The sequence below is a fragment of the Corvus kubaryi genome, unplaced genomic scaffold, assembly GCF_017639235.1.
Source record: "Corvus kubaryi isolate FWS band 111438036 unplaced genomic scaffold, C.kubaryi_AGA036_p1.0 37396, whole genome shotgun sequence".
NCBI lineage: Eukaryota > Metazoa > Chordata > Aves > Passeriformes > Corvidae > Corvus > Corvus kubaryi.
In genome coordinates, this window is record NW_024581135.1 from 9,413,641 (window position 1) to 9,441,203 (window position 27,563).

At 48.9% G+C, this 27,563-nt stretch overlaps 1 protein-coding gene across 1 annotated transcript in view; it reads left to right on the forward strand.

The window, feature by feature from the left end:
* Positions 1–27,563, forward strand: part of ITGB5 (integrin subunit beta 5) — a 57,959-nt gene that overhangs the window by 8,745 nt on the left and 21,651 nt on the right. The window contains exons 3-10 of the mRNA XM_042041549.1: positions 2,397–2,601; positions 7,099–7,348; positions 10,740–10,908; positions 16,844–17,005; positions 18,438–18,533; positions 19,570–19,659; positions 23,239–23,373; positions 25,621–26,050. Coding sequence (XP_041897483.1) covers positions 2,397–2,601; positions 7,099–7,348; positions 10,740–10,908; positions 16,844–17,005; positions 18,438–18,533; positions 19,570–19,659; positions 23,239–23,373; positions 25,621–26,050 — 1,537 coding nt within the window. The remainder of the gene's footprint in view (positions 1–2,396; positions 2,602–7,098; positions 7,349–10,739; positions 10,909–16,843; positions 17,006–18,437; positions 18,534–19,569; positions 19,660–23,238; positions 23,374–25,620; positions 26,051–27,563) is intronic.

Consider the following 27,563-nt stretch of genomic DNA (forward strand, 5'->3'; position numbering starts at 1 on the left):
TTAACTGAACCTCCATGAGCTTTGATTTTCTCTGTCACAGAAAACCTTGCACTAGAATTGGGTGGTACCTGGTAGTCCCAGTTTTGGCTTTGGGTTTTGACCTGTGGCTGCAGGTTGGGTGTGTGTTTGCAGAGTAATGTGGTGATTGCTGGGACTTTCCCAAGGGCACCATCATCCCCCTGCTCAGTGTTACTCTGCCTGGGTAAGAAATCAAGCAGAAGTAGGGGTCAGTCCTGCGCCCCTAGGTGCTGAGGTGCACCACCCACCCCTCAGGCATTTGCACCCCTGAGGGGTGGATATCAGGTAATACGGCTTTGCAGTGAGCAAGAAAATACCTGGGTTTGGTTGAATCTGCAGCTTAGCAGTTGCTGCCCTTTGGCAAGTCCTCTGGACCCATTTTAGAAGAAAGTTTAGAGAAAATAGCTGGGTCAAGCAAGGGGGACCTGGGGACTGGAGGAGCGCAAAGGTGCTGCCAACCTATGAGTTGTGTAGGGGCTTTTCCCCAACCTCCTGGACTTCCTTTGGAGTCTTTGGAGCAGACCCTGGGAAGGCTTGGAAACACCTGATAGCAGCTGCAGCTATGTGAGCAGCCCTAAATATTGTCCTATTTGGATGCTTCTCTCCAATGTTAATTACTTGAGAGTAACTAGAAGTTCCAGCTGTGCCCCTGGGCTGTTTGTGTTGCTCTTTGCACAGTCGGAGTGTCCTTTCTAATAGGTGGCAGCAGAAATGAGCTGGCAGAGGTGTTCACCTGGAGCTGTGGTCTGGGTACTGGGAGAGCAGGAGAGCATCTCTCCCTGGGTGCCCTGCTGCTGGGTGGATAGGCCCAGGAGAACACCTGGACCCCACCAGCTTTTTGCCAATTTCAGGTAAAACCACATCCGAGAGAAACTTTGCTCCAAGGCTGCCTGAAATGTGCGGCTCTGAAAGGCTGGGCGTTGTTTTCAGTTTTGTGAGGGATTCTGATTTTTATTTTGTCATGCTGGAGATGATTTAAATAGTCCCAGTCCTCCTTTTTTTGGAAGTTCATCTGTTTACACGACGTGTTCCAAGAAATTTGTGTTTGTATCCATCTGACGTGCCGTCGTCGGTTTCTTGGCTGGACCCCGTTGCTGGATGCTGGAATGCAAATCTCGCATTTTTCAAATAGCGTTGGGACCTTGTAGTGAGAAAAATGCAGCTGGAAGCCTCTGTCTGTCTCCCAGGGCCCTGTATTCAAGCCTGTCCTTGAGGGACCCCTGGAGATCACCCCATGAGGTTCTGTCAGGAGCCTCTCCCTCCTTGGTGTCTCTCCTGTCCTCTGCCATGCTGGAGCTTCAGCAACCAGTGAGGTTTATTCAGCCCCACACTGGTTTTGGCTGCACAGCTGAAGGAGGGGCTGGCATGGCTGCAAGCATCTTCTCTGCATTATTTCATGTTGTACTAGTCCCTCAGCCCTGGAGCTGAAGAGGGTTGTCTCTATTGTTGTAGTGCAGAAATAAGTAGGAATCGACTGTTGAAAATCCAGTAAGTTTTGGGCATGTGACTTGTTCCCTTTGGCACTTTTGGGGAGGAAAGAAAAGGCATTCTAACAAACAGGCTCTTTGCAAAAGGGTGCATTGTGTTCCCGGCTGTTCCTGAGTGCTGCCCTGCACAAGGCTGCTTTGTGCACCACGCACAGGGCTCGCACCAAGGGCTGGAGCTCTGGGATGGGTGCTGGGAGACTCCTGGCCATCCTTTGGGAGTGGGCCACTGCCTGCACCTTGCTGCCTGTGCCTAACTGCCTGTAGTGGGCACAGACTGCACTTTAACCAGCTCCCGGGAAGTCTCGCCCACCTCCCTTATTCTCCATGCAGTGCTTGTGTGGGGACGTGTGGTGTCTCACCCAGGGAAGAGGGTGCAGGTCCCTGGAGCCATCCAGCCTGTCTTCAGCTTCACATCTTTACTTGGCCCTCTCTGGGTTGGTGGGTTTGTCCTGCTTCCCTCAGTGCCACCTCCTTGTCCTTTCTTCTGTCTTTTGCAAAGCTCCTTTGAGGCAACGTATGTGCATAAAATAATAGGGAAGGCAGTGGGCTGTCCCCGCAGCAAACCAAGTGCTTTGCCTTGCTCTCTTGTGGCCAGGGCTGGGAACAGGTGCAGCTTCTGGGGCTGGGCTGAAAACATAGGCTTAGCTTTCTGTTTCAGTGCTCTGCGAGCAAATTCAGTGTTCAGATCCTCGTAGAATTTCCTTTTTTGGTCAATCCCTTTGAAAGGCTCAAGGCTCAGTGCAGGCTCCTTCCAAGTACAGTCATCCCAAAGGACACCAGCTTCTCCTTGCCATCTCCTAGTTGTTAGGTACCAGCATGTCAAAGCAAAGCCCCTGCTGTGGGATTGATGTATTCCCCTCCACTTCCTTTTTGTCCATTCTTCACCCCCAGGATTTTGGCAGCACAAAGTCCATCACATCCCGGTGCGACTTCCTGCAGAACCTGATTGCAAACGGCTGTGCCGGAGCCATCGAGAACCCCAGCAGCAGCATCAGCGTGGTGAGGAACGTCCCTCTGAGCAGCAAGGGCTCTGGCCAGAGCCACCTGGATGTCACGCAGATCACGCCTCAGAAGGTCGCCTTGAATCTTCGCCCTGGTGAGTCCCCAGGGCTCCATGGGGTGTGGGGGCAGGGAGAAAAGGTGGCCAGCACATGCCAAGAGCACATTGTAGCTCGTGGCCTTGTAGCCCACTAAAGCAGGTGACTGCTGGCCCCTTCCATACCTGTGACCTTCGGTAGTGCATCACAAACAGGTTTGGGGCTGGGGCACGTGTCCTCTGTGAGAGGACACTGCTGTTGGGCAAAGTCAGTCAAAGCCCACCCACAACTGCTACCAATAATGGTCTTAACAGTTACGTGTGTTTAAAAGGAACCTGCTCAGCTTAAAAATGGAATCACTGCGTGGAAGGAGTTAAAATAACTTTGGTTCCTCTACTAAGCAGCCAGGGCATGACTCGAAACTGAGACAGTTCCTTCTATAAATTGGAAACAAACCCACGTATCTGTTTTCTGTCGGTATGCAAAAGAGCTATGGGATCAAGGCAGAAGATGGAGATTTGAACTTGTGACTCAGGCCTTGGACTGTAGCCAGGTCCCTCTTTCATTCTCCTGAGCCATCACTTTTCTTCAATCTCTTCCTTTTAATTAAAAATTAGAAGGGAACGGCTCATCTGAGCCATGCGAGCATGCTTGTTATCAAAAGTTTTTGCATGGTGGGGGGAGGCTTTAATGTGGGTTTAGAATTCTTGCAAAAATTTGGCAGCTGACATTTCTGAAGAGGGGAAAAAAAGCTCTTTATTGCAAAGATAAGAAGCAAATATAAAAGCTTGATTCATTATAAACTATTGGTGTGGGTTTCTAAGGCTTACAGTTTTGTGACAGCTCTCACGAGCATACAGAAAAGTGAAATATTGATGTTTTGCCCAAGAAAAACAGGGGTTTGAGCTGGTGTTCATGCTACCAGTGCTCTCCCAGAGCCTACCAGTTGCTGCAGAGGTTTTTGTTTTAGCTGTGTAAATTAGAAGTTGTCATGTTTCTCAACTAACTTCCTTAGATGTCATTGGTCAGACCCTCAAATCCAAAAAAAATGTGCTTCAAAGCCTTAAAATCAGATACCTGAGAGCAGTCACCACTGTATGTGCGTCTGGATGCGTGGATTCTGCCACTGAATGTTGTGTTGAAAAGGGAGCAAAAGGGAGTTGTTATTACTGCTGTTTCTTGAGGCAATTCCTGACAGAAAGGGCTGGCTCAGCTTCCACCTCTCACCTCCTGTACCTCCACCTCCACACGCAGTGCCCAGTGCTCAGCGAATTCCGCTTTCCTGATCCCTGGCAGTTTTACCCATCCAGTGTTCACCACTCCGACTGGTGGCAGGGTGTGGGGATCCATCTCCCTGTGGCTTCCTGGGGTCTGTGCTCTTGGATACCTTGGGCTGCCCAGGGCTGGTGTGCTGCTTCTGCCCACCCCTGCGGGGACCACGCTCATGGCTATCCTCAGTTCTTTGTGATGGAGAAGCCCTCCAGGTCTGGGGTGAGCTGCAGGAATCACCCTGAGGACCCCTGCAGCAATTCCCATGCTGAGCCAGTGAACTCCCCTCCCTGTGCTCCTCTTGCAGAGCATCAGAGTCATTGCAGGAGGAGGGACAAACCTAGATGTTTGTAATAATATCTCCCGTTTTTGCTCTCTTTTTGATGTTGGGCAGCACTTCACCTCTGGGCTGATGACTTCCTAAACCCTTGTATTAGCAGCCCCAGTTTAAATTATCTATTAATCCTTGAGCTTGGGAGAATGGGTTTCACCCTGTGAACCCAAGACAAAAAGGAGACAATGTTGATTTAATTTTGTGCATGAGGGGTGTACTATTTCAAAGATGAATTCATGCAGCGGTCTGTGGCAATGGTGATCTTTTATTCTTAGACCGCTAAGCAGAAGCAGAAGGGAGTGGATTGTCAATTGTTTGCTGTTGCCACCCAGGCAGTTTGATCTCATCATCCTGTGGCAGAAGTCACATCCCCAAATCTGTGTCCTCAGCTAAACTCCGAATGCCTTAAATCAATGTCCTTACCGGGTAGCTTTTGGATTGAGTATTTAGTTTTTATAATATTGCTTTTTAATCTTGAGTCCAGCTGTAAAGCAGTGTGTCCTAGTTAAATTAAATAGAAACAGTGTAAAAGGACTTAAAAAATGAATAGATGCAAGCTGTGTTGCCCATCAAACCATAAGCCTTACCAAGCAGGAATAAGCTGGATAAGCACGATTGTCGAGTTTATGTTCTTAAATTGACCAAAATCAATTTTTCCAGTTTCTGCACTGCCTCTGTGTGATAGTATCCAAGAAAAATTTCTGAACTAAGCCCTGGTTTTAAAACTTTTCAGTAAAAGCTCTAAGGAGGGGATGGTGGCGACAGTACATGAGGAAGGAGGGGGCTGGATTATCCCTAGAAGTGTGAGAGTAATACTGTCCACAGAGAATAATAAATTCTTTTGCACTTACATCTACATACATTAGTGATATTTTCTCTGACATAATTGGTTTGTGCAGTTAGGAATGAAAGAAGAACCAACCACAGGATCCTGTTGGTTTTGGTGCTTCTCAGGGACTAATAAATTCGTAATTATTAAGAGAAGCACGTTTGATCACAGCATTCCAAATACCCTCTCTGGCAGGAAGAACGGTGTTTTGGACATGACAATATTGCAAAATACAGAGGACACATCCCCTTTTCCAGTGGGAAAAATAGGTAGGAATGAAAAACAGGGGCATGGGAATGAATTTTCCCAGACTTAAACATATTTTTGCAGCACTGAATTTAAGTCAAGCTTGCAATCACAGTCTTTTACCCTCAATCAGTGCTAACAGGTTTTGTGGTACATGAGTTATGTTCTTTGTTCCTCCCTAAAATGCATGCCAGGTACAATGTGAGGCCCACCTGGAGCACCTGCTGCACTCCACATCCCAGCCCTGTGCTGGTAAAGTCCAACTCCTGCTGGGCAAGAAAGCTGGGGAGAATAAGGAGGAATATTTATGGCATGAGCTTCCTGCTTCCTACAGCTGGGCAGTATCTACATGTGCATGTTTGCCCAGGGTGCCTCCTGCAGCCCTGCCTTTTTCAGGTGGGGTTGTAGCAGGCTGTAGGGAAATGCTTAAAGAGAAGGAGGGTGTTGTTTGAGGAGTCCTAGCTCGGTGCAGCCTACCCCAGGTGCCAGGCATTGTGCTGTGCAATGCCAGCATGGCAGTTTTGGGATGCTGTTGCTGCTGGGCTGGAAGTAAGTGGGAGCAGCTGTGCTGCTGTGCACAAGGATGAGAACAACAAAGTGGTTAGGGAAATGTTTTCACAATAGTAAAAAATGTGAGTTTCATTTCTGGGGAAGAAGAGGGGAAGCCACAAGTGTTTTGCAGAACCTGCCACTGCCCCAAGTTCAGCCTTAGCCATGAAGGGCTTGGAGAGGGCAGCAGTGGGATCTTGGTTTTGAAAGGATCCAATTCCCTGGGGCTGAGACCCCACTGAACAGGAAAAGGGGCCAAGGGGGCAGCTGGGAACATGGGATCTCCAAACCAGCCTGGCTTGTGAGGTTGGGGTTTGGGGTTTTATTTAGACCCTCCCTTAGCAAAGTGAAAGGCAAACTTTTGCTACCTGCTGTCTGGTTCCACTGAGGTCCATCTGGTATGAAGTTGATAAGTTCACTTTGAAGCCACTTCAGCTTTTTTGAGGCATAGGCATTGCCTGTGGTGGCCTTCCCTGGCACCCCTTCCAGATTTCTAGTGGATCAGTCTGGCAAAGGGGAAGGTCAAAGACAGACTTTCCTCTGCTTCTCTTCGCATCTGCACAGCCTGTGACTCAGCCCTGTCAGCTCCTTCCCTTGTGTTCTTCACTTCAGGAAGTTTTACCTCTGCCTCAGTGCTTCCCTGGGTGACCCTAACAACTTTCTTTTCCCAGTTCACTTCCCTTTTGCCCTGATTTCTCCAGCTCTTTTTTCTGGGGGGAGCTCCTTTTCAAAGATGTTTCTTCCGTGTCTGCTTCACCTTGACTTCCCTGCACAGCTCAGAGGACATCTTGCATTCACCTTGTGCTGGCTCTTTTCTCTTGATTCTCTTCCTTCTCCTACTCCACCTCCTCTCTTTTGTGCAGGACTTCATGGACTGCTCCTGGTTTGCTTTGAGAATGTACCCAAGTATGTGTGGGCAGTGTTTCAGTAGTCCATGAAATACCCATTTAAGGTTCACTCTGCTTTTCTTTCCCGTTTTCTAGGAAAACATCCCTGGACTGCACACAGCCCAGGGCAACAGTGTTTCTCATGTGTCCCTCCCTTAGATGTTCTCTAAGATGAGATGGAGAGACCCTTTCCCGCACCTCCAAAGAGCTAAACAGAGACATGCACTCCATGTCTTTTTCTTGCCAGCCAGTACACTACATAGCTTAGAGGACCCAAAGCCAATACCTGTTTTCCTGTTTGTCTCCTAAGGGGTGTATTTGGAAAAGCTTATTCCCCTCACCCTCTTCTTTTGAAAAGTGAAAAAAGCAGCATGCAGTCTGGATTTGTATGTGTGCTGGGAGTTTCCTTTTCACCGTGCTCAACCCTTTTGTGTGTGTGCAGGTGACCAGACCTCGTTCCGAGTTCAGGTGCGGCAGGTGGAGGACTATCCCGTGGACCTCTACTACCTGATGGATCTCTCGCTGTCCATGAACGATGACCTGGACAATATCCGCAATCTGGGGACCAAGCTGGCTGAAGAGATGCGAAAGCTCACGAGCAATTTCCGCCTGGGGTTTGGCTCTTTCGTGGACAAGAACATTTCTCCTTTCTCCTACACAGCACCAAGATACCAAAACAATCCCTGCATTGGGTAAGTGGTGGGTGCACCCTGAAGGGGCAAGCCCTGTGTTTGCACAGAGGCTGGCTGCAGTCTTCAAGTGCCCTTTTGCTTTTAATAATGCACCACACCTCAGCCCTGGCTTTTGGGAATGATGATGCCATGGCTGTCGCTGTGATACTTGAGCAATTCAGAATAGGACAGCTTCTAATTTTGCTGTGGCTGTTGGGAGATCTGTGCATCTAGACATGGGAAACTGTTGTACCAGGGAACCTGAAGCTATTTTGAAGTACCTGAAAAGGATGCAGACATAGCAGACTTTTTTACAGTCTTTGAGGAAAAGGAGCCAGAGCCAGAAATTCCTGATTTCTGATCCTAGCTCTGAGTCATAATTTGGCGTTGAGTAAATCAATTAAGCTTTTTGTCTGCATTTTACAGATAAGGAGACCAAGGCAATGTAAATCCTTCTCAACAAAAGTATTTGGAGGAACTGAGATTTGTGGTGGCCTATTGTGCTGATTAATCAGTTCTTGTAGAGTGTTTTGAAGGTGGCAGGCAGGTTTTTTCATCTTTATTGCTGTGGAAGGAAGGCAAACTGACAGTTACAAAAGACACAAATGATGTGGTTTACTTTGTGGTGATATCAGAGCCTTGATCCCTTTATTTCCTTTTTTTTGTTTGCTTGTGTCTTTGCAAGAATCTTTTTGTTTGCCTTTTAAACACCAGGATTGGGATCAAGTACATTGAATTGAGGATTTTGCCAGAGTGAAATTGGATGTAGGGAAGAGTGTCCAGGCTCAGACAGGTTTGGATGTTGGAATTAAAGGATGGATACAGCAGCAAGTGCCCCCCTGGGAGAGTGTCACCACTGATACCTTTGTTGTCCCCATCTTCACCTCATCCATCAGTGGATGCTTCCTAGTCATGTAAGGGCAGTGAGGATAACCCTTTTATTTGAGCCATTTGTGGATACTTACAGTGTAACATCACCTCGTGCATGGATGCCAAGCTCTGTGCATGCTCTAAGTATGAGAGACAGATAAAAAGAGCTTGCATCAGCTGTGAGTTTCTAGGCCAGCTTTTGGCACTGACCAAGCATTGGCATCTCACTGCACATTGCATGCTGACCAGACAAAAATTATCTGAATTCTCTTTTCACCAGTTCTGTCCAGAGTGGAAAGTCACATAAATTTTGACACTGAAAACTCTTGTTTTAATCATGAGGTGAAAGTGACCACACTGAGCCAGGAAAGTGGCTCTGCCACAATGGCATTGCACACCACACTCTTCGTAGTGCTTCTCCCAGAAATTTGGCATAGCCTCTGAAGGGTCCTCTCACTCATCTCTGTCATCCTCAGTCTCTTGACACCCGCTTGTGTTACCCTTAGGCTGGGGACAGGCTCCAGCTGGAGAAGTCTTGGAAAATTTGTTTGGCTGGGGTGTGATTTAATTGGAGTGACATGGCTTTGGCCAAGTGAAACAGAGTGAAACATGCAGGAGAAGACGGATGCAAAAGGAGGAGAGGATGGAACTGGACAACTCAGCACCAAGGCATACCTGAAACTTGTGATGACCTTTTATCAAGAACATCCAGAGCTGTCACCTCAGCTTTTCCCACCATGATCAGGCTATCTGCCTGTTCTTTTGGCTTTACCCAGGTGGTTGCTTTCTTTCTATGGGTTACCTTAAGCCAGCCTGCTCTTGGGAAAAAATTTAGGAAGGATTGCCCATGGCAGCTCATTTGGTAGGTGCTCCCTTCCAGTTGCCATGGGTCTCCTCTTCAAGCAAACCAGGGATGCTAGCTCCCTGCTCTCTGGTGGAATCTCCTTCCCCAGCCTGCTCTGAGAGGGGGCTCTGGCTGCTGCCATGTGGCTCACTGGTGCAGTGAGGTGGGTTGTCAGGCGTGGTTTTGTTTGCAGCTATTTCTGGTGTCAAAACAAACCATCTAAGAAAAGCTGGAAGTAAACATGAGCTGCAGTGGATGCTTTTTGCCCCTGGTCCAGACTCTCCCCTTCTCTTCCTTGTGGCAGTGACTGACTTGCAGGTCTGGGTGGGGTGCAGCCCTGTTTCCCTTGTGTCTCCTCCATCACCCCTGCTCCTGACTGGGCATCCTGATGGGCTAAGGGCAGCTTGCTGAGACCCTGCAGTGCAGGGGTTTCAGGCACATCAAACTCCTTGCCTTTTCCTGGGTGCGAGCAGGCTGCAAGTCTGGACATGGATCATGGATCAAAAGGGATGGCTCTAATTGCCAGCCAAGCCCAGGGCAGTGAGACCTGCCCCGTGGTTAGGTGTGTGTGTGGCTGCATGGATGGAAATCCCTGGTCTGGGGTTCCTTGTGAGGGGTTTGCGTTCTCAGTGATGGTGAATCCTGAATACTCTTTTGTGTAAAAAGCCTCTTGCAACTTACCCATAGAGGGTTGTGTCAGCAGAGGCTTTTAATTGTACTCTGGGTTATATGTTTGAAGATAAGAGTGAATTAGTGCCAGGCCAACTCCTTTTTAAACACAGTTCTTCTTAACCCTTCCCGTCCCTCTCCCCTGCACACACTCACTGATTTCCCACGCCACAGGAGCTGCTCTGCTGAGCTCTCCAGGTGAGCACCAAAACTGCCTTCTCATGGTTTTGTATGGAAAAAAAAAGGTTTCCTGGTAACCTGCCAAAACATTTCTCTGCCTTAGGGTGCCCCTCCTACCTTTCTGCTCTGGTGGCATCCTGGGAAGCAGAGATGGTATTTGCTCACCAGCTTGCAGGGAGAGTGGGAGGAAGCATGAGCTGGTGTGGATTATTACTGCATCTCATACTGGGCAGTTGCCAGGTGCCTGGTGATGTGCAGTGGGTGTAGGGTGGCTCGTACGGGCAAGAAAATGGGATGACACAGTGAAAATCCATACTGCAGAAGAGGGGAAAGGTAGGTCTCGGCAGGGATGCTCCTGCCCTTTGACACCAGCCCACTGGTTCTGCAGGTGTGGGACATGGCTCCCATGGCCCTCCTGGGCTGCTGGGAAGGGTGGATCTGCCAAAATGCAGCCTCTCTATCAGTGGATCACATCACTGGCTGCAGATTCCCAGTGTGAAAACCACTTTATGAGTGCTGAAACTGCAGAGCTGCATGGCCCAGGGTGTGCTGGTGCTCGGTGTCTCCACTCACACTGTGTTTGGAAAGAGATGTTCAGTCCTGGTGGGATCTCTGGAAACTTCGGCTTCTGAAAGCCCCTGAGGGGAAACAAAAAACCACAGGCTCTGCTGTAGGGTTTTGCAGAGAAATAGCCAGAAATTGAAGTGTCCAAAATACGAAGCATTGTGAAAATATTTCAACCCTCTGAACAGAATTTCGAAGACCAACCGGGTAGAGCCGTGAGTTTCTGCAGCTTTTGGCTGCGGGTGTGGTTCCTCCCAGCTGACCACTCCTCTGTTCTTCCTGCAGCTACAAGCTGTTCCCCAGCTGTGTCCCATCCTTTGGCTTCCGCCACCTCCTGTCCCTGACGGATAAAGTTGACCGTTTCAACGAAGAAGTCCAGAAACAGAAAGTTTCCCGCAACCGAGATGCTCCAGAGGGCGGCTTCGATGCCATTTTGCAGGCTGCTGTGTGCAAGGTGAGCTGCTCTGACTTCTGGGGGTTTAAAACAAAGCCAAAGAGGAGGAGGAGGGGGTTTCTTCTGCTCTGTTCTTGAACCAAGGCAAAGCTTCAGTTTGCCATTTCTTGGAAGTAACTACTAAATTTTTCTTGGAGAAACTGAAAAATGCTTTGAAAAGTAGAGGCTTTTGTTTTCATGTGCTTTTGTAGATAAACAGGCAAAGGAAAAAAGGTTAATGCTTTATCTAGTTTAAAGGGATAAAATTGGAGCTTTTGCAAATGCAAATTTAGGGCTGAGATTTCATTACACAGTTAGACTTATGGTGCTGAGCACCTGGGACAGAATCCTTTAAGATTCACATCCACTTATGTGCAGCAGCACTGCACGTCAGCTCACTGTGTTTCTCAAGGCTGTGTCAAACACATCCTGCAGCCTTTGACCCATGTTGAGGCTTGGAGCTGGTTCCTACTGCTCATACTTTCCTTCTTTGTGTGTGTGGGGATGATCTCACCTCTGGGTGCTGATAGCCTGCTCTCCCTCTTTGTCAGCAGAACTGGAGCAGAGTTCATTAGCTTGGTGCCATGTTAACCATGTCCTTAGGGTTGTTGGAGATGCTTGCCTGAAGATCTTTCTGGAGCAAGTAGTTGGGTTGCACCAGTTTGTCGTGAATTAAAGTGTTTGCTCCACTCTGACATGAGTCTGAGCTTCCCTGCTCACCAGGAAAGGCTCTGTTTGCTCTTTCCCCTATTGCTGCAGTTGGCTTTGCTTCAGCCTTGCTGAAAATCCTTTTGGTTGGGCATGTTTTCTTCTGGGTCTGAATTATGGGAGCTGGGAGATAGGCATGGTCTGTGGGAGTGATGGGATGCAGGCATGTGGGAAACCAGATCTTTCCTTGCCTGGGTTGGCTTTGCTGTGCTTTCATGGTCTTGGCAGGGCTGAACCTGCCCCATTGGATCTGATGCCACCCAACAGTCATCTTCCCACGGATACTGTTGTTGGCACAACTACAGTGCTGCTCCCAGTAATTGTCTGGGTATAAAGTGCTTCTCAGTTTTGGAGAGGTGGCTCCCATGGTTAGAGCAGGGATGGCTCAGGATGGTGACTCAGTTGTGCCATTCACCATATGGGTTTTTGCAGTCCCTTCCACCATGTTATTGCAAAAACAGGACAATATTCCCCTATGGTGCAGCAGTACTTCAGTGTGTATCACAAGGGCTCATTTCTGAAGTGTTGGTGGAAGGCAGGAGACCTGCAAGATATTTCCTGTATATTTGTGCCAGTCTCAGACTGTTGTAAGGACCAAAATCTTTAACTGTGCTTCTTGAATGCACAACCTGGTCCCTTCTAAATTTAGAAGATTAATTTAGATGCTGGTACCATCTAAATTCAGGAATGAGCACCCTCTAGGAAGGGTGAGCAAAGGTGACCATGTGCACATGCATGACTGTTGGCATGATGTGGCAGGTCATGACAGCGAATTTCTGCAGCCACAGCAGTTAATTAATTACTGGAGCTTGGGTGGGGGAAAGGAAGTCCATGGGACTCGTGTGCAAAGCAGGAGAACCAGCTGTACCGTGACTTGTGCTGCCTTGGCAGTCCCAGAGCAGCTGCCTCTGATCATAGCCATGAGCAGCAAAGACTGAGTTAAAAAAGCCAGGATTTCAGGTCAGCTGATTGACATTAGGATGTTTGGTCCCATAGCCAAAATAGGAACTTATTGCTTAATTTCCCTTGTGGTCCCCAAGTGATGGCCCAGACTGGTTGGCGGCTGTGGGTTGTGGTGAGGCTCAACACCACTGAGATGGGTGAGGGATGCAGACATCTGGGGTGGCAGTGAAGTGCAGCTTGCTGATGAGGATGTTCTTTGCATGGAGTTTTGCATCCTGCAGTGTCTAATGGAGTATCATGGGGATGAAACCCCCAGAAACAGAGAGTAGTTTCTGTTAACTCAGGAACTATTCCCCCCCATGCAAGGAGAGCAGCATATAGGTACCTTGATGACTTCTGAGGTGGGTTTCCTCATCACTGCTGTGGTACCCCGTTGCATCTCACTGGCATGCTCCAGCTTTTTCCAGGATAGTTATCACCTTTGAAAGTCCCCTGCCTTGGGGACATGTAGTGTGTTGCCCATGAAGTACTTTGTGCTGAGCATCAAGGATGTTGTCCCTGGGAGAGCTGGTCATGGCATAGCAGAGCCTCGCTGTCTCCAAGCCATGGTGTCTAAACAAGGTCTTCTTCTCCCCTTCTGAGGTGTCAGAAACAGCACCTCGTGCATTGACTAGGTGCTTTTACACTGTAATGCATAGCAAGCATTTCTGCTGCATGAGCTGCCTACGGGCTCTGTAGCACTCGAGTCATTTTTTTGGCCTGCTTTTCAACCCAAGGAGTGGAGAAACTTTGTACAGCTAATACAGACTGAGGAGCAGGCCCAGAGTTTGGCTCCTTTCTGAAAGATAAAGATATGGTAAATGTTATTCTGGAGGCAATGAAAGAGCCAGAGACAACAAGCCTTTATTCTGATGCTAAAATAGTAAGCCAGGAATATTAATCAGCCTTCCATAATTACATTTTCCATTTGCAGTGTTTTGGTTTTTTGCCATTCTCTTAAGTGCAAGCCTCATATGGCTCAGTGGCATGTGTAAGTTTCAGATCTTACATGCTAAGATGCAGCGAGGAGATAATGCTAGATTGGAAGATAAAGCATCTTTTGGAATGGTTTTGATTGGTGCTTGCTAGACACTGGTATGTGGAGATAGCCAAGGCATCTGGGAGACACTGGGGTGCCTTTCAGAGCAGTACCAAGTGAAGGAGGTTTTGGCTTTTGATCCCTAAGGCATACTTGCCTTGCACCTGTATCTGTTTCTTGCTTCCAAAAAGGTCTGCATGTGAGAAACTGGTGAGGTTTTTGACAAATTGATGAATCCAGGGGGGGCTCCTGGCAACCGAGTGTTGGCAATTGAATGGATTTTATTCAGTGCCCAAAGTATAAATGTAGATATTTATTCAGGCATGGAAATACAAGCTTTGCAGCCTTTTCAATAGTATTTGGAGAGCTGTGCTGAGGCAGCTGTGGCAGTTTTGCCAGCCAATGTTGGGTGTATGGAGTGAGAAGCTGTTTTTTCGGGATACAGAAGGCAACTGCAGCTGGTTGTGGGAGTAGGGGCAGGATCCGTTGCATGCCCGGTTTCCCTGTGGAAACATGTTACTCTCTGCTTTGGGTCCAGTCCCACCTCTGCTTTAAAAATCCTTCTTACCCATATGGATCAAAAACCAGATGAGGGGGTAGGCATCAGTGCAGGGTTTTTTGTTCAACAATCCCAGTCCAATAAAAATAAATGAATTTTTCCTTGGTTATTTGCTTTAAGCGGAGCAGAGTGCTGCTCTGGGTTTCTCAGTGGAAACTGCATGCTGAAGAGCTGTATTTTCCAGTGCCTGGAAGCTGCTGGCAGAGGCAGTGTGAGATGCTCTTTGGCATGCCAGCCTCCTTGGGGGGCTTTTTTTGTAGGTCTACAGCTTTTTTGGTGTGGGATCAACATTGGCTCAGCCAGCCCATCCAAGGCACCTGGTTCCATGCTCTGAGGTGTCACATGCTTTTGGTGCCTGGATATTGGCACTGAAACTGTGGGTGCTCATTGCTTTGTGGGAGTGAGTTCCTGAACTGAGTGGCCACAGCAGTTTTGATGTTGTTGATGTTGGAAATTGTGTCAGAGGCATGGAGAGTTTGTCTGCAAAGGAATGCTTAACCTGTGATTTAAAGGTGGGCTTAGCAGGCAGGTGACTAGCACCAGCACCCCTGAAGTGACTGTGTAACTGCTGCTTGAATGCAGCTCCTTTTCTTTGTCTGCAGCACATTTCTAAGGAAATGAAACTCAGATTAATCCTTCTGATCTCTTTGGGAGTTTCTTGGCCTTAATAATTTAAAAAGAAATCAGCTTTGGATACTCAAAGAAAAGTGAACTGGATGGGCTTCTGTCCGGTGGCCAAGTAGACTGAAAACTGCCTCTTGCATTATTAGAGCTGTAACCACTTTTGAGTTAAGATCTTAAGAAGTTACATTTTGGCATGAAGTTTTAGCCTGTTGTCCAGTGGGGTAACATCAGTGGAATGAATCCTGCTTCCCAGAGCAAAAAATCCTCATTGCTTCCTGAGCTGGACTGTAACGTGCCGGTGCATGTAAAGGATGTGTGTTGCCAAAGATTCCTTCCTATGGCCTTATATGCATCATGGGGTCTTTAAAACGTCATTAAAGAAACCTTCTGAAATAGGGAGGAAATAGGAATCTACTCTGGAATAGTGTCCCCAAGGCAAGAATTATATTTATCGGAAAAATCAGCAGGCTTTGGGCTATGACTCACATTTGGAGGTGAAAATTGCACTGGCAGACGTGATTCTGCACCCTTCTGCCTGCTCTGCCCTGCTCTGCCCTGCCCACGCCAGTGCTTTTCATAGGCAGGGCCAGCACCTTCCTGTAAACAGGGCAGAGTTTGGGTTTTGCTAAATAAGCTGAGCAGTAGCTCTGGAGGAGTTGGGTATCTCCATCTGCACCATGTTCCCATCAGTGACCTTCTACTAGCTTTTCCCTTGTGCTTTCCCTAAGGATTTGTGTGGTGGTGCTCTGAGCCAGGGTCTGGAGGAAGGGGGATGCTGGAAGTGTGTGGGCAGGGAAGGCGTGGGGCCATGTCTTTGCCGGCAGATGGGCAGTGTGACCAGCTCAATGGGAAGCTCCAGGCAATGGAGCTTTCTGGCTCCAGTCCGTGCCATGGCAGGATCTCCCTGCCGTGGTCAGCAGCAAGACCCCAGCCCACCCAGTTTGGCAGTGACCTGGCAGCAGGAGCAGCCACTGAGCAGAGCAGGTTTGCTGCAGCACTGTGGTTTGCAAAAATTTCCTTTGGGCACCTCTGTTTCCTTCCACTTCCATTGCAACGAAGTGCTTCAGTATGCTGTTACAGGCACCATTACAGACCTGCTTCTCGGGCTGATGAAAACTTGGGGAAGCTCCATGGGAGGGAAATGTTTATAATCTAGATCTTACCCCTTTAGTTGAAAAAAATCTGTTCCTGTGTCTCTCTTCATGCAAAGATAGTCCATAATGTCTGGTCCTTGCACAGAGGGACCAAGGAGGGTGCAGAGGACACTTCATGTGCTGTGCTTGACACCTCAGTGCTTTCATCAGGAACTCTACAGCATGTCTTGACACTACCCTGTTTTTAAATAGGCAGAAGTTTCTTAGAGCAGCACTGTGCATAGGGGTTGTGTAGGATTAGTGCCCAGTGCCAAAGGTCCCTGTTCTGCTCTGGCTGTGTGCACCCCTGCCCTCCTGGGTTGTGGTGCAGGGGGCTGGAGCTGTTCAGGGCATGCGTAGAGGTGTACAATGAAATAACAGAGGCACCACGGCTTCCAGGGGATGTGTGCAGAAGGGGATCAGGACAGACTGCCTGGGCATGAATGTGGGTGCACCAAAGCCAGTCCCCTCAGGCAGGGACCTCGCTTTGTCCATCACAGCTCAGAAACAGTTTATGAGTGGGCAGTAATGAAAATGCTGAGTGGGGATGTTGCAGCTCTTGCTGTTGCCTTGGCTGCTCCACAGAGCTGAGGAAACAAGGTTAGATTAAATGTGTGTGGAGGAAGTTGGCAGATCTCCTTTGACTGTAAAAGCAGCTGAAATTCTTACTCTTGGATCTGGGTAGAGAAGGTCTGGTGGACAGTCCGCATACCTCCCCTCATGCCTTTTAAAGTAAGCGTGTTGGAAGGAGATGCTGGGAAATGCTGGATGGGCTCCTGACATTTTGCTTCCTTACCAGGGATGGGTAGACAGGAGCATGGTACTCTCCTAATTAATGCTAACGGGTCTGCTGCTGGCCAGGCACGTGGCTGGGACCATGTGCAGGGTGAGGGGTGAAGTGTGGGCTTGGCAGGGGCAGGCTGCTGTCTCACAGGGTTTGCTTTCTCCCAGGAGAAGATCGGCTGGCGTAAGGAGGCATCTCATCTGCTGGTCTTCACCACGGACGATGTGCCCCACATAGCCCTGGATGGGAAGCTGGGGGGGCTGGTGCAGCCCCATGATGGCCAGTGCCACCTGAATGAAGCCAACGAGTACAGCGCGTCCAGCCAGCTGGTGAGCGGGGCACGGGGCCCAGCCCTTGGAGACCTTGGGGGCTGATGGACCTCTCTGGAGACCAGCCAACCCCCATTCCAGCAGCTTTTGGCAAATGCAGTGCCTGGTTTAATCCAGCTTCTCCAATTTGCAAATAAAATTTGCTGTTCCCTTAGGCATTCCCCCACAGTGAATGCTCCTGTGATGTTCAAAAATGAGACTTAGTGAGTTCCTTCAGGGCTCATTGCAAGGGAGGGAAAAGTAACTTGGTGTCCTGAAGAGCATTACATTTTGCCTGCAAATGTAGAGGAAACAGAATATGTAATCCCTTTTCTAAAATGTCCAGAGGACTGTCAGCCTCTTCTTGAGGAGGCTGTATCTACCGTGATGTGGCTACACTAGCAAGTACAGCAGGATGCTCCTCTTATTCACAGCCTTTGAGCACAGCACTAACATGAGTCTTAGTAATAAACAGGCAAACTATCCCTTTTAAAAAATTTAACTCAGGGGAGGAAACTTCTGGGATGAATGAGCACTTGCCTGCCACCTCATTGTCACATCCTTCTGCAGAATGGTGCTTTATTCAGCAGATCACATACGCTAATTATGATTTTTGTTCCTGAATGTCACCTTGTAAGGGGAGAGGAATCTGGGTGGCTGTGTTAAGGCCAGAAGCTGGGCTCTGCAGTGGAACCCCCTGTGCAATCCTTGCAAGTGGATGTATATGTAAGGGAGCACAGTCCCTGAACTGGCTCCGTTATATGGAGTTTAGGCTGGGGAGCTGGCATGGGGATGCTGCCTTGGTGTTTCTATGTTTGAATCTTAGAGGCTCTCAATCAGCCCTGCAGTCTGCAAGTAAATGAGTTGTTTTTTTCCAAGGGCAGCACTTCAGAAGCAGGCAGGAGTTTTAAACTCAAGCGTGTCTCTTGAAACTGAGCGCTGGTTCGTTGTTTTGTTGCTAGAGCAGTGTCTCCCTGCCATCCTCTCTGCCTGGGAAATCTGCAGAATTAAGAGCTTATTGTAATCTCTTTATGGTCCCAGTATGCAGAAAGAACAGGCAATGGATGTTTCTGCTTTGGGAGAAAAAAATGATATATTTCCACTTCTGCAGTTCTAGATCTCCCTGCCTTGCACCCCTCGAGGTAGCAGCCATTTAGCACATATGCATCTGCTGATGGCAAAGTAGAAGGATGAAGAAATAAACCCAGTGTTTTGGGTGTTGCTGTGGCTAATGGTGTTGTCAGTCATGTAGTCTAGTGAAGAGTGCTCTGGAAATATTTAACAGATTTCTACTATTTCAGTTGGGATTGTGCTGGTACATCAGGGACTTCATCCCACAACAAAACACGCCATGCGTCTGGAATGAATTTTGCTGTTGGGAAGAGAAGAGCAATGAAATTAGTCTTTGTTTCCATGTTACCCACTAGTCTTTCTGCCCTTTTTCCCCCCTTAGGATTATCCTTCCCTGGCACTTCTTGGGGAGAAACTTGCTGAAAACAACATCCACCTGATTTTCGCTGTTACAAAAAGTCATTACATCCTGTACAAGGTAAGTGCTGCTGAGTTGCCTGGGCTGGGGGGAGACTGAAACCCCTCTTAAGGCCCTGGGGAGTGGAGGCAGCTGCAAACGTGCGTATGCAGTGGTAAACATGTGTGTGCAGTGATAAGGGTGCATGCATGCGGCCACAGGCTGCCCAGTGCAGGCAGGCAAGGCTCAGCCCTGCTAGTCCTTTCAGCAGAAAGCACTAAAGCTTCTTAGAGCAAACAGATATATATGTGTTAGTGAGCATGTGAAGACCTAAAATAGACTCCATGTCAATCTGGAGGTTCGGACGGCTGCCAGCGTGCAGCGTGCCAGAGAGCAGAAACCTGCTCGGCCCATTCTGCAGTGACTTAATCCCATTACCTAATCATGCACAGCGTTCCTGCCCAGCTGTGTTTTTCCATCACCGAGTCCAGGGCCCTGATGTGCCACACACCATTTGAACTGTCCTGCCATTCCCGCTCACCCCTCCAAAAGGAAAGCTGACCCAAGGCACAATGACCAACCTGTGTCTGGAGCTGTGGGGTTTTTGCTGCTCTGCGGATGCAGGGCTGGTGGTTCAGGCGGGGTTGCTTTCGGGAACCTCTGCCAAGGCTCTCGAGGCTCAAGCAGGAACAACAAGCAGCCATGTTGCTATGGTCTGGATGCTGCTGTTCGCCCATGGGGAGTGGGAGGGCTGAGCTTATTCTCCACCCCCTCTCCTGGGGATGCTCAGGGTTGTGAGGGAAGTCGGGACAGCTGTCCCTCCCTCCCTGCAGTGCACAGCAGCTGGGTCTTGCCCCCTTCAGCAGCAGAGCCAGGTCTGTTTGTCCCTGTCCCATGGCCACGAGCTTTGTTTAATATTTGACATGCCTCATTAGCAATGCTTTACTTTTGAAAGCTCCACATCAATGGGAGCCAAACCATACCATGTACACCACTGGGTGATGGGGCAGTGTGTGTGCCCTGTGTCCCTGGCATGGGGTCAATCCCTCCTCATCTTCTGCTTTCCTCTCTGCACCTCAACATTTTAATTTTTCTTTTTTTTTTTTTTTTTTTTAAGAACTTTACCACTTTGATTCCTGGAACAACAGTGGAGATTTTGCACAAAGATTCCAAGAATATCATTGAGCTGATCGTCAAAGCCTACAATGTAAGTGCATTTTAATACCACAGCTGCTGAAGTGAGGAGTGCTAAGAACTTGGCCAGCTCAGCTCCCCCTGGCGAGCTCCACCCGGCTTGGCCACCTCCCTCCCCACTCCTCTCCACTCTGCTGGAGCTGGGATGTCCACCCTGGGGAGGGAAACAAGGTGTGTGAGGAGGAGAAGCAGCATGGATACCCAAGAGCAGAAATTTCACCTCATGTCTCTCATGTGCAGAATTACCCACAAAACACAGCCCCCACCTAAAACAGGTCTCTCTCAGAGCACCCTACCAGTAGGTAAAATAGATTATTTCTTTGTTATCTGATGTTCAGAGGCCTCCCAAGGATGGGACCAGGTCCAGATAAGGTTGCATCCTTGTGTTGCTCTCTGAGCAGCCCATGGTGGTTTTCAGCACCCTGTGAGCATCACCACGCTCCCAAAGGAGCTGCCTGTGTGGCATTGCCAGTGCAGCCTGCCCTGCCACAGTGAGGAGGACAGCAAGGGACCTGGGGTGGTACTGCTGACCTGATGTCATCCAGCTCCATGGAGATCAAGAGAGCAGATCAATTCGAAGCAGCTAAATTGCAAGATCATAGGATAGTTAGGGTCAACATTTGTGTTGACTTCTCCCCAAATTCTTATGGGTCAGGTCTTCATGATCCTGCAAGGATATTGTTGGGTGTTGGGTTGGAGATCTGACCCCTTAATAGGTCAGGTAGGGTTGTTCATGCATGAGACCTGTGGACACAGCTTTCAATGGCTGCAAGCTCTTCTTGGTACTATGTGTTCATTAGTGCAGGGAGTCAATAAGGACTGCTTTGGAGGAGTTTACACATCCAGAGTCCATGTAGGATTGTGCTGTGCTTTGCATGACCTGTAAATTTCTTCTTTCCTTCCCCCAGCTCCCTGCAGTTAAAGCAGCATTTGGTTATGCCCTTGGGAAGAGTGCTTCCCAAAGCTTCACCCTCTCAGGAAGGCAATGAACAGCTAATGCTGCTAATGAGGCCCAGGAGATACTGCTAATCAAAATCCCAGTTGTCCCAGTTTGTCCCCTTGAGGAAGGAGGTTCTTGTGTCCGAGATGCTTGGCTGGGGAGAAAGAAGTGAATGTTTATTCCACGTTGAGTTTGCATGTGCCATCACATGGAAACCTCCTTTCCCTTGTTTTTGCAGCTGTAAGATGCATCCCTGCCTCCATTTTACTACCCCTCAAGCCTTTGCAGATCAATACAAGCTGATGAAAACCACTGGGAATCCTGTGGCTGCCCCACTGCTCCCTCCTACTCTTTGTTTGTGAGCTTTCCAGCACAGCTGGCTGGAAACCACTTGGGTGCTTAGACCAAGGTGCCCCATGGAATGAGCTCTGTGGGATGACCGACTGCTGAGACTGGGGTTAGTTTCTTGCCTGGGTGGTGGGTATGGGCTGGGACCCCTGGGAGTGCTGCCAGGAGCTGACAGCTCCCGCCTGTGCCACGGTCAGCCTGGGGCCACCGGAAACCTGGCACCCGCCCAGCCCGTCTCCTCTTGGTAGCTTTGTTTTTTTCCTGAAGTGACGGAGGAAATTCTCACTGAGGGAGACAGCTAAAATTCTGTTTCCCAAGTGGGAGTGAACCTTTTTTTATTCCCTGTGTAAAGGAAAGTCTGAGCATGGAGAAATCCTTCATCTGCAACAGGGACTGTCCTCTCCTGCAGGGTGGCAGTGGCTGGTGTTGTGGGCATGGGCTCAGTCTTTCCCCTTCAGTGTTTTGTCCAGCTCTGGTCCTCTCTCATCTGCTTCCCTCTACCAATGCACACACCAGACTTGCTCAAGATTGCTTTTCCTCATCTCTTCATCTTCCATCTCCCTTTTCTTCTGCCCAGCATGCTGTCCCCTTGCCCTCATCCCACCAGGTGTGAAGCAAAAGAGATTAGGGACTGCTTTCTCCCTGCCCTTCCCCCAAATCTCAACATACCTGGGAGATGGAAAAGCTCATAGGAGGCCATGCCCAGACACTGGGCTGGGTTTGGACTGAAGAGAGCAAATGGGATGTTGGTTTAAGAAGCACATTCCTAAACCAAATCCAGGCAGGTCTTGGGAGTGTTTCTTGTTGCCAGCAGCAGTTGCCTTCCGTGGTGGCTGTGGTGCTGTCAGAAGACACTGGTGTATAGCAGTGCAAAGGGGCTGACAATAATGGCACTGCATTTAGGGTAACAGCATGACTATAGAGGACTAATAAGAGGATTTGGCGTCTGTGCAGGAACACAGGATGAGCCTGTCCAAGGTCATACTGAGGCCTGGCCTGGTGTCCTGTTTTCTGCCATGCCCCAGACGGGATACTCTGGGAAAGAAGACAGGAGAGCTTATCAGTGTGGCAGCTAATTTCTACAGGATGATTTGGGGCAGAGCAGTATCCATAGACTTATGGGCACACCCAGTGTTCAGCTCACAGGCGATGGATGCTCCATATGGTCCCAGTTGCTACCCCATGAACGGCTTCTCTGTTACAGTAGAGAGATGGGAAACTGTTCCTTTCTTTCCTCAAGGACTGTTTCGATTCACCCAGCCAAAACTCGTTTATTTCCTGTCCATTTCTAAAAGTGTTGGCCATTTGCTGGCACGTGAACCCTGCTTTTGTCATCACATGTACCGGCAAGAGGTCTGATTTAGGACTTTTCCTTAATCTGGCCTCTTTGGTGAGGGCTGGGGACAAGGGGAAGAGGGATGGAGCTGGAAGTTGGCTTTGGATAATAAGCATATTTGTACAAAAAGCTCCATTTTGAAAAACTGTCATTTTTGGACACCACTGGTATAAAAATCAGTTCCAGCCATTGGAAGAATTAAACAAAACAATGTCATTCTGAATTAATATTTATAAACTTCATTTTGTTGTGACTTTAAAAGTCTGTGTATGCAGCAGGGCAGAGAGATGAGAAGCAGAAGAAAGGGGGTTGAAGCACACCAAAACCTCACAGATGGAAAATGCTCTTCACTTTGAAAAGTGTTTTCAAAGAAAGAGATTTCTCATTTATTTTTTCCTGTGGTGCTGTTTCCAGCTGACACTTATGAAAGGGTGCTTTTTGTTCAGCTTTTTCTTCTAGGAGGCAGAATACATTTTTCTGACCAGTTGGGTAAGATGAAGAAAGCAGGACAGAGTTAGTGCAGTTTCACATCTTCTCTGTGCTGCACAACAGACATTGTAGGACAGCTGCCAGTGGAGAATCAGGCTGTGCACTTTGCTCAGGTTTATGGAGAGGAGGAGGTGCAAATGTGCACACAAAGCTCTGACCTTCAATTCAGAGATTTTCTGTTTGCGCTTGAGAATGTTCTCTTCTTTTTCTTGTGCATCCATACATTTCCAGTACTGGCTGCTGTGTCCATCACACCCATCCTAGAGGGCATAAGCCACCTGCAGGGGTGGTAGGCAGTTCCCTGTGAATCTAGTTGTGATCATCAGAAGTCTTCTGGGCTGGTTAAGTCAAACTCAAATGTCAATGTGTGTGCAGTGTTTCCTACCCACCCTCTGGAAACACTGGGAGAAGAGAGTAAAGCAGAAGAAACCCATCTGTCTTTGGGAGCTTGATGGTTTGCTTTCCCATTGTGTTTCCAGAGTATTCGGTCCAAGGTGGAGCTCACAGTCTGGGACAGCCCTGAGGACATTGGCTTGACCTTCACTGCCACGTGCCAGGACGGGCTGTCCTATCCTGGGCTCAGGAAGTGTGGGGATCTCAAAATTGGAGATACGGTGAGTCTGCCTTTCAGTCTGTTCCTGGGCAATAAAACACAGTTTTGCTCATTTTCCTCTGCTTTCCTCATGATGTTATAGAAACCCACAGAGAGTGGCTCTGCTAGAAGTAGTTCTGCGTGGTGCAGGTCAGTCCAAGGTGAGCTGTGAGGAAAGGGAATACAGGCATCTTGTCTACAGCAGTGAGCTAAAGGTCCTGATCAGGCAGCAGGATGCAATAGTCAAATCAAAAATGGGCTTTTTTCCTTTAATCCCAGATATTCACATCACACTCTCACCTGTGAAATTCTGTGGGCAGCAACCCTCCTCTCCTCTGTTCAGTTCCTAGGGTTATTGGGTGGCAGCGCAGACTGAAATAAATGTTAACATGGCATAATCCATCCTGTGCTTTTTAAAAAGCAGAGAAGCTAAGCTTTGCTTGTTGAGATTGAGTATTGGTGCAGATAAATGGGTTGCTGGGCTGCAGGGCTCAGGCCAGCAGGGAACCTCCTCCCTTTATTCCGACTTTTGCTGTCTGAGGCAATGGGTGTGGGTTCATTAGCAGCCTGATTGCCTTATTTGAGAAGAGTGACTCTGCAAACATACCAGAACTCTCAGTGCTGTGGCATATAAAAATAGTTTGAAAGAGTCAACAGTAGCTGGAGTTTTACCCCGCCAAATAAGGATCATGTGAGGTGTTAAAAAGGGAGGTGGCCATGCTTTTTTAACGGCATTTACTGGGTCTTGGATAGGTGGGTATAAGCAATCCCTGTAGCTCCGTGTTCCTACAGCAAAACCTGAACCCCCAAGGAAGCAGAGTCAATCTGGCGGTTGATCCTGGACTCCCAACTTCGGCAGGAGCAGGGGGATTGCTCCAGCTGCTGCAGCTTGTGCCATAAAGGATCTGGCAGCGAGTGCAGCAGGGAGCCAGCACTGGCACCGCTCTGTTTTAGGGGCACCCTGAGTGTTGAGGTGCCTGCACAGGCAGAGGTGCCACAGGGTCCTGGGGGTCATGTCCCTCCACTCCCTCTTTTCAGCTCCTTTCTGCCCCATTGCTTCCACGTGGCTCGAGATTTGACTCCTGCTAAGAAAGTTTCCACAAAGAGGATAATGCTGGCACTGGACCCTAATCTGGCAGGGTTTAGTCCTGGGGCTGTGGGTGTCAGTGGGTGAAAGGGAGCAGGATTACCCTGATCCCCATAGCTTGCTTTCTGATCTCCTTCTCCTCTGTAATTCGAGCTTCTATCCTAATTGCTTCAGGCCTTGGGAATGAGAGGGGGTCAAGGGAGGTTTCCTGGGGGTGCAGCTCTGCCGCTGGGGGTGGCTGCTGTGCCTTCGTCTGCATATCACCTCTTAACATGTGGGACAGTGAAGGCAGTGAGAGCTTGAGGTGACCCCCACATGTCCCCAGTGAGAAAGCATTCCTTCCTGAGGCCTAGGAAAGGGTCTCATTTCCTTGGAATAAGGTTAATCCTCCTTGCTAACTGGCAGCTCTGGGCAGTGCTGGCCAGCCCTAACAAAGAGTAGGATTAAATCAGGGGCCAAGCAAGCAACCAAAGTATGGTCTTAGTTTTCTCAAGGAGAAAATCCCTGACACTGGATTTTAGCAACATAAAACAGGCAGGGGTGTGATGTATAACCATTTAATGATCTGTATAACCCTTCTGAGCCAGGCTTGATAGAAGCGTACATTAAAAATGGCGTGTGAGCAGCATGCCAAAAGCTTGGGACTGTGGGGCTGATACACATTTCCACATGCAAATCAGGAGTCCCATAAAACCTCCTAAATCCATGATCTTTTAGGCACCTCAGGCCCTTTGCTGTGCTGGTTAGGTCTTTGATAGTGCTTGTTTTGAGAGAGTTTTCTGGTTTTAATAACATGAAAACTGGGCCGTTTGCTAGAGTTTTGCCCTGTTTATTTCATGGGAATAGGCAGGTTCCTTCCCACTTCACAGAAACCAGTATTATATTTTCCTGATGGGGAAAATTGCTGTGAATGGCTGACAACAGAGAGTTTTTAAATGCTAAGGATGCCCAACCCCTTATGGGACTGGCAGATGTTGGTGCAGCTGCCCTTGCTGGATGTGCAATTGTTTGGGGCTTTTTTGCACCCCTGGGAATGAAGCTCTGATGCACTGAGCTGGGCCCTGTTCCGTGGAATTGCTCCATGGACTCTCCCCAGGACATTTGCTCTTCCCTTCTGGGGAACACCCTCGAGAGCTGCTCTGGGGCCACACCTGTTACCTTACATCTCCACCTGCCCTCCAGGTGTCCTTCGAGGTGGCCGTGGAGGCGCGGAGCTGCCCCGCCGAGGACACATCCCACACCTTCACCATCAAGCCGGCCGGCTTTCGGGACACTCTGGAGGTGGCTGTGACCTACAGCTGCCTGTGTGGCTGCACCGGCCACGCCGCGCCGGCCAGCGGCAAATGCAGCGGCAACGGGACCTACGCCTGCGGGCTCTGCGAGTGCGACCCCGGCTACCTGGGGGCCCGCTGCGAGTGCGAGGAGGGGGCCAGCGGGGTCTTGCACCACGCGCTGTGCCGCGAGGCCGAGGGCAAGCCCCTGTGCAGCGGGCGAGGGGAGTGCAGCTGCAACCAGTGCCTCTGCTACGAGAGCGAGTTCGGCAACATCTACGGGCCCTTCTGCGAGTGCGACGACTTCTCCTGCGCCAGGTACAAGGGAGTCCTCTGCTCAGGTAGGAGCCTTGCCTCCCTTGTGCCCTCTGCGTCGCGGCAGTGGGGAAAGCGCCCCGAGATGGGCAAGGTTGCTGGGCTGGAGTGTGCAGGGGATCTGCCCTCTTTCTGGAGGAGTCTGTGCTCCCTTTCTTTTCCTTATGGGAAAAAGGAGGGAGAGATTTAAAGACATCCGCAGTAAAGAGCAAAAATTGCGCTATCCTTGTCAGAACTGGGTTTCCAGCATTGGAAAATGCTCTCTCCCTGCAGGCTGGGTCCCACGGAGATGAGCAGAGTCTTGGCTTTGGTGGTGCTATTTTGATGTAACTATGCACATCTCTTGTACATTGATGTGTTTCCTTAGGAAAGATTAAACCAGCACAGGCTTTTTGGTGTGTTCATAGGTTGGATTTTTGCTGTGTGTGCCATCCTTCCCTGCCTAGGCAGAAACAATCTTCTTTTAAAGATGAAGTATTTGGTGTAATCCCCTGGCATGTCACAGGTGAAAGGAAGGGTTGTGTTTCAGGCTGTTACTTATTAGAGAAAAGCTGTTTTAAAGATTCCTAAAGCTGTTTTATGTATGGATTGCCCTTCCCACTGGGAAAGCAAGTCATTCACTGGGAAAGGTGTAGCCAGTCAGCTTTGCTTAAATAAAGGTAGAAGAGTTATTTAGCTGTGTTTGCTAAAATGGTTTTAAAACCTCATCAGTCCAAGGTCAAATAATTTACCTTGAACATAATTGCCTGGATTAGTCCTCGGACATAATTCCCTCAGTTGGATCAGGGCAAAGGGTTATTCTTTAAAATTTGCCTGCTTTCAAGCAAGTGAAATATTTCCATAGCTGAAAACCTTGGACAAAAATTCCAAACAAGTGTAAGCTTGGAAAAAATAGTTACTTTTTATGTTTTCTCCAGGGAAGTGGTGTTTTTTTTCTGCTGCTGTTTATCTTGCCCGCATGTTTCAGAGCTGGGCAGTAAGCTTTGGTTGCAAGTTTCTGGCTGTTGGAGGCGATTGTGTTTTTAGGCGGATAGAGGATGTTTGTGTTAATTTTCCTGTAGCCTGGCTAGTGACTTTGTCACTGCTGAAGATGAGGCAGGCAATACTCGAGGTTTGGAATTGCCTGGAGCTTCCTGCTGCAGAGCAATGGGAAAGGCCAGTCCCACCCTGACAGTGACTGCCCAGACTGGGGGGTCTGGGGGGCTCTTCCTGCTGATGCAAGAGTGGAAAGATGGGTGAGCAAGCAGGAAAAAGGTGTTTGAAAGTAGATGGGGGGGAAATTAAACTCAACTGTGAAGTAATTAGGAGCAGTACTGCCTGGGGTTTCTCCAGAAGACCACATTGCTTTGATAGCATGATCCCACCCATAAGGAGTATATTTACAAGCAAGCAGGGCAGAATGCTATAAAGAGAGGTTGTAAGTTACTGGTATAGCAGTTGCTGCAAGAGAAGGACACACCTCTGCTCAAATTTCCCGTTCAGCAGGAGGGCCAGAGCTCTGCTGCTCCACTGGAAAGCAAGTTGTCTATTTTCTGTAGC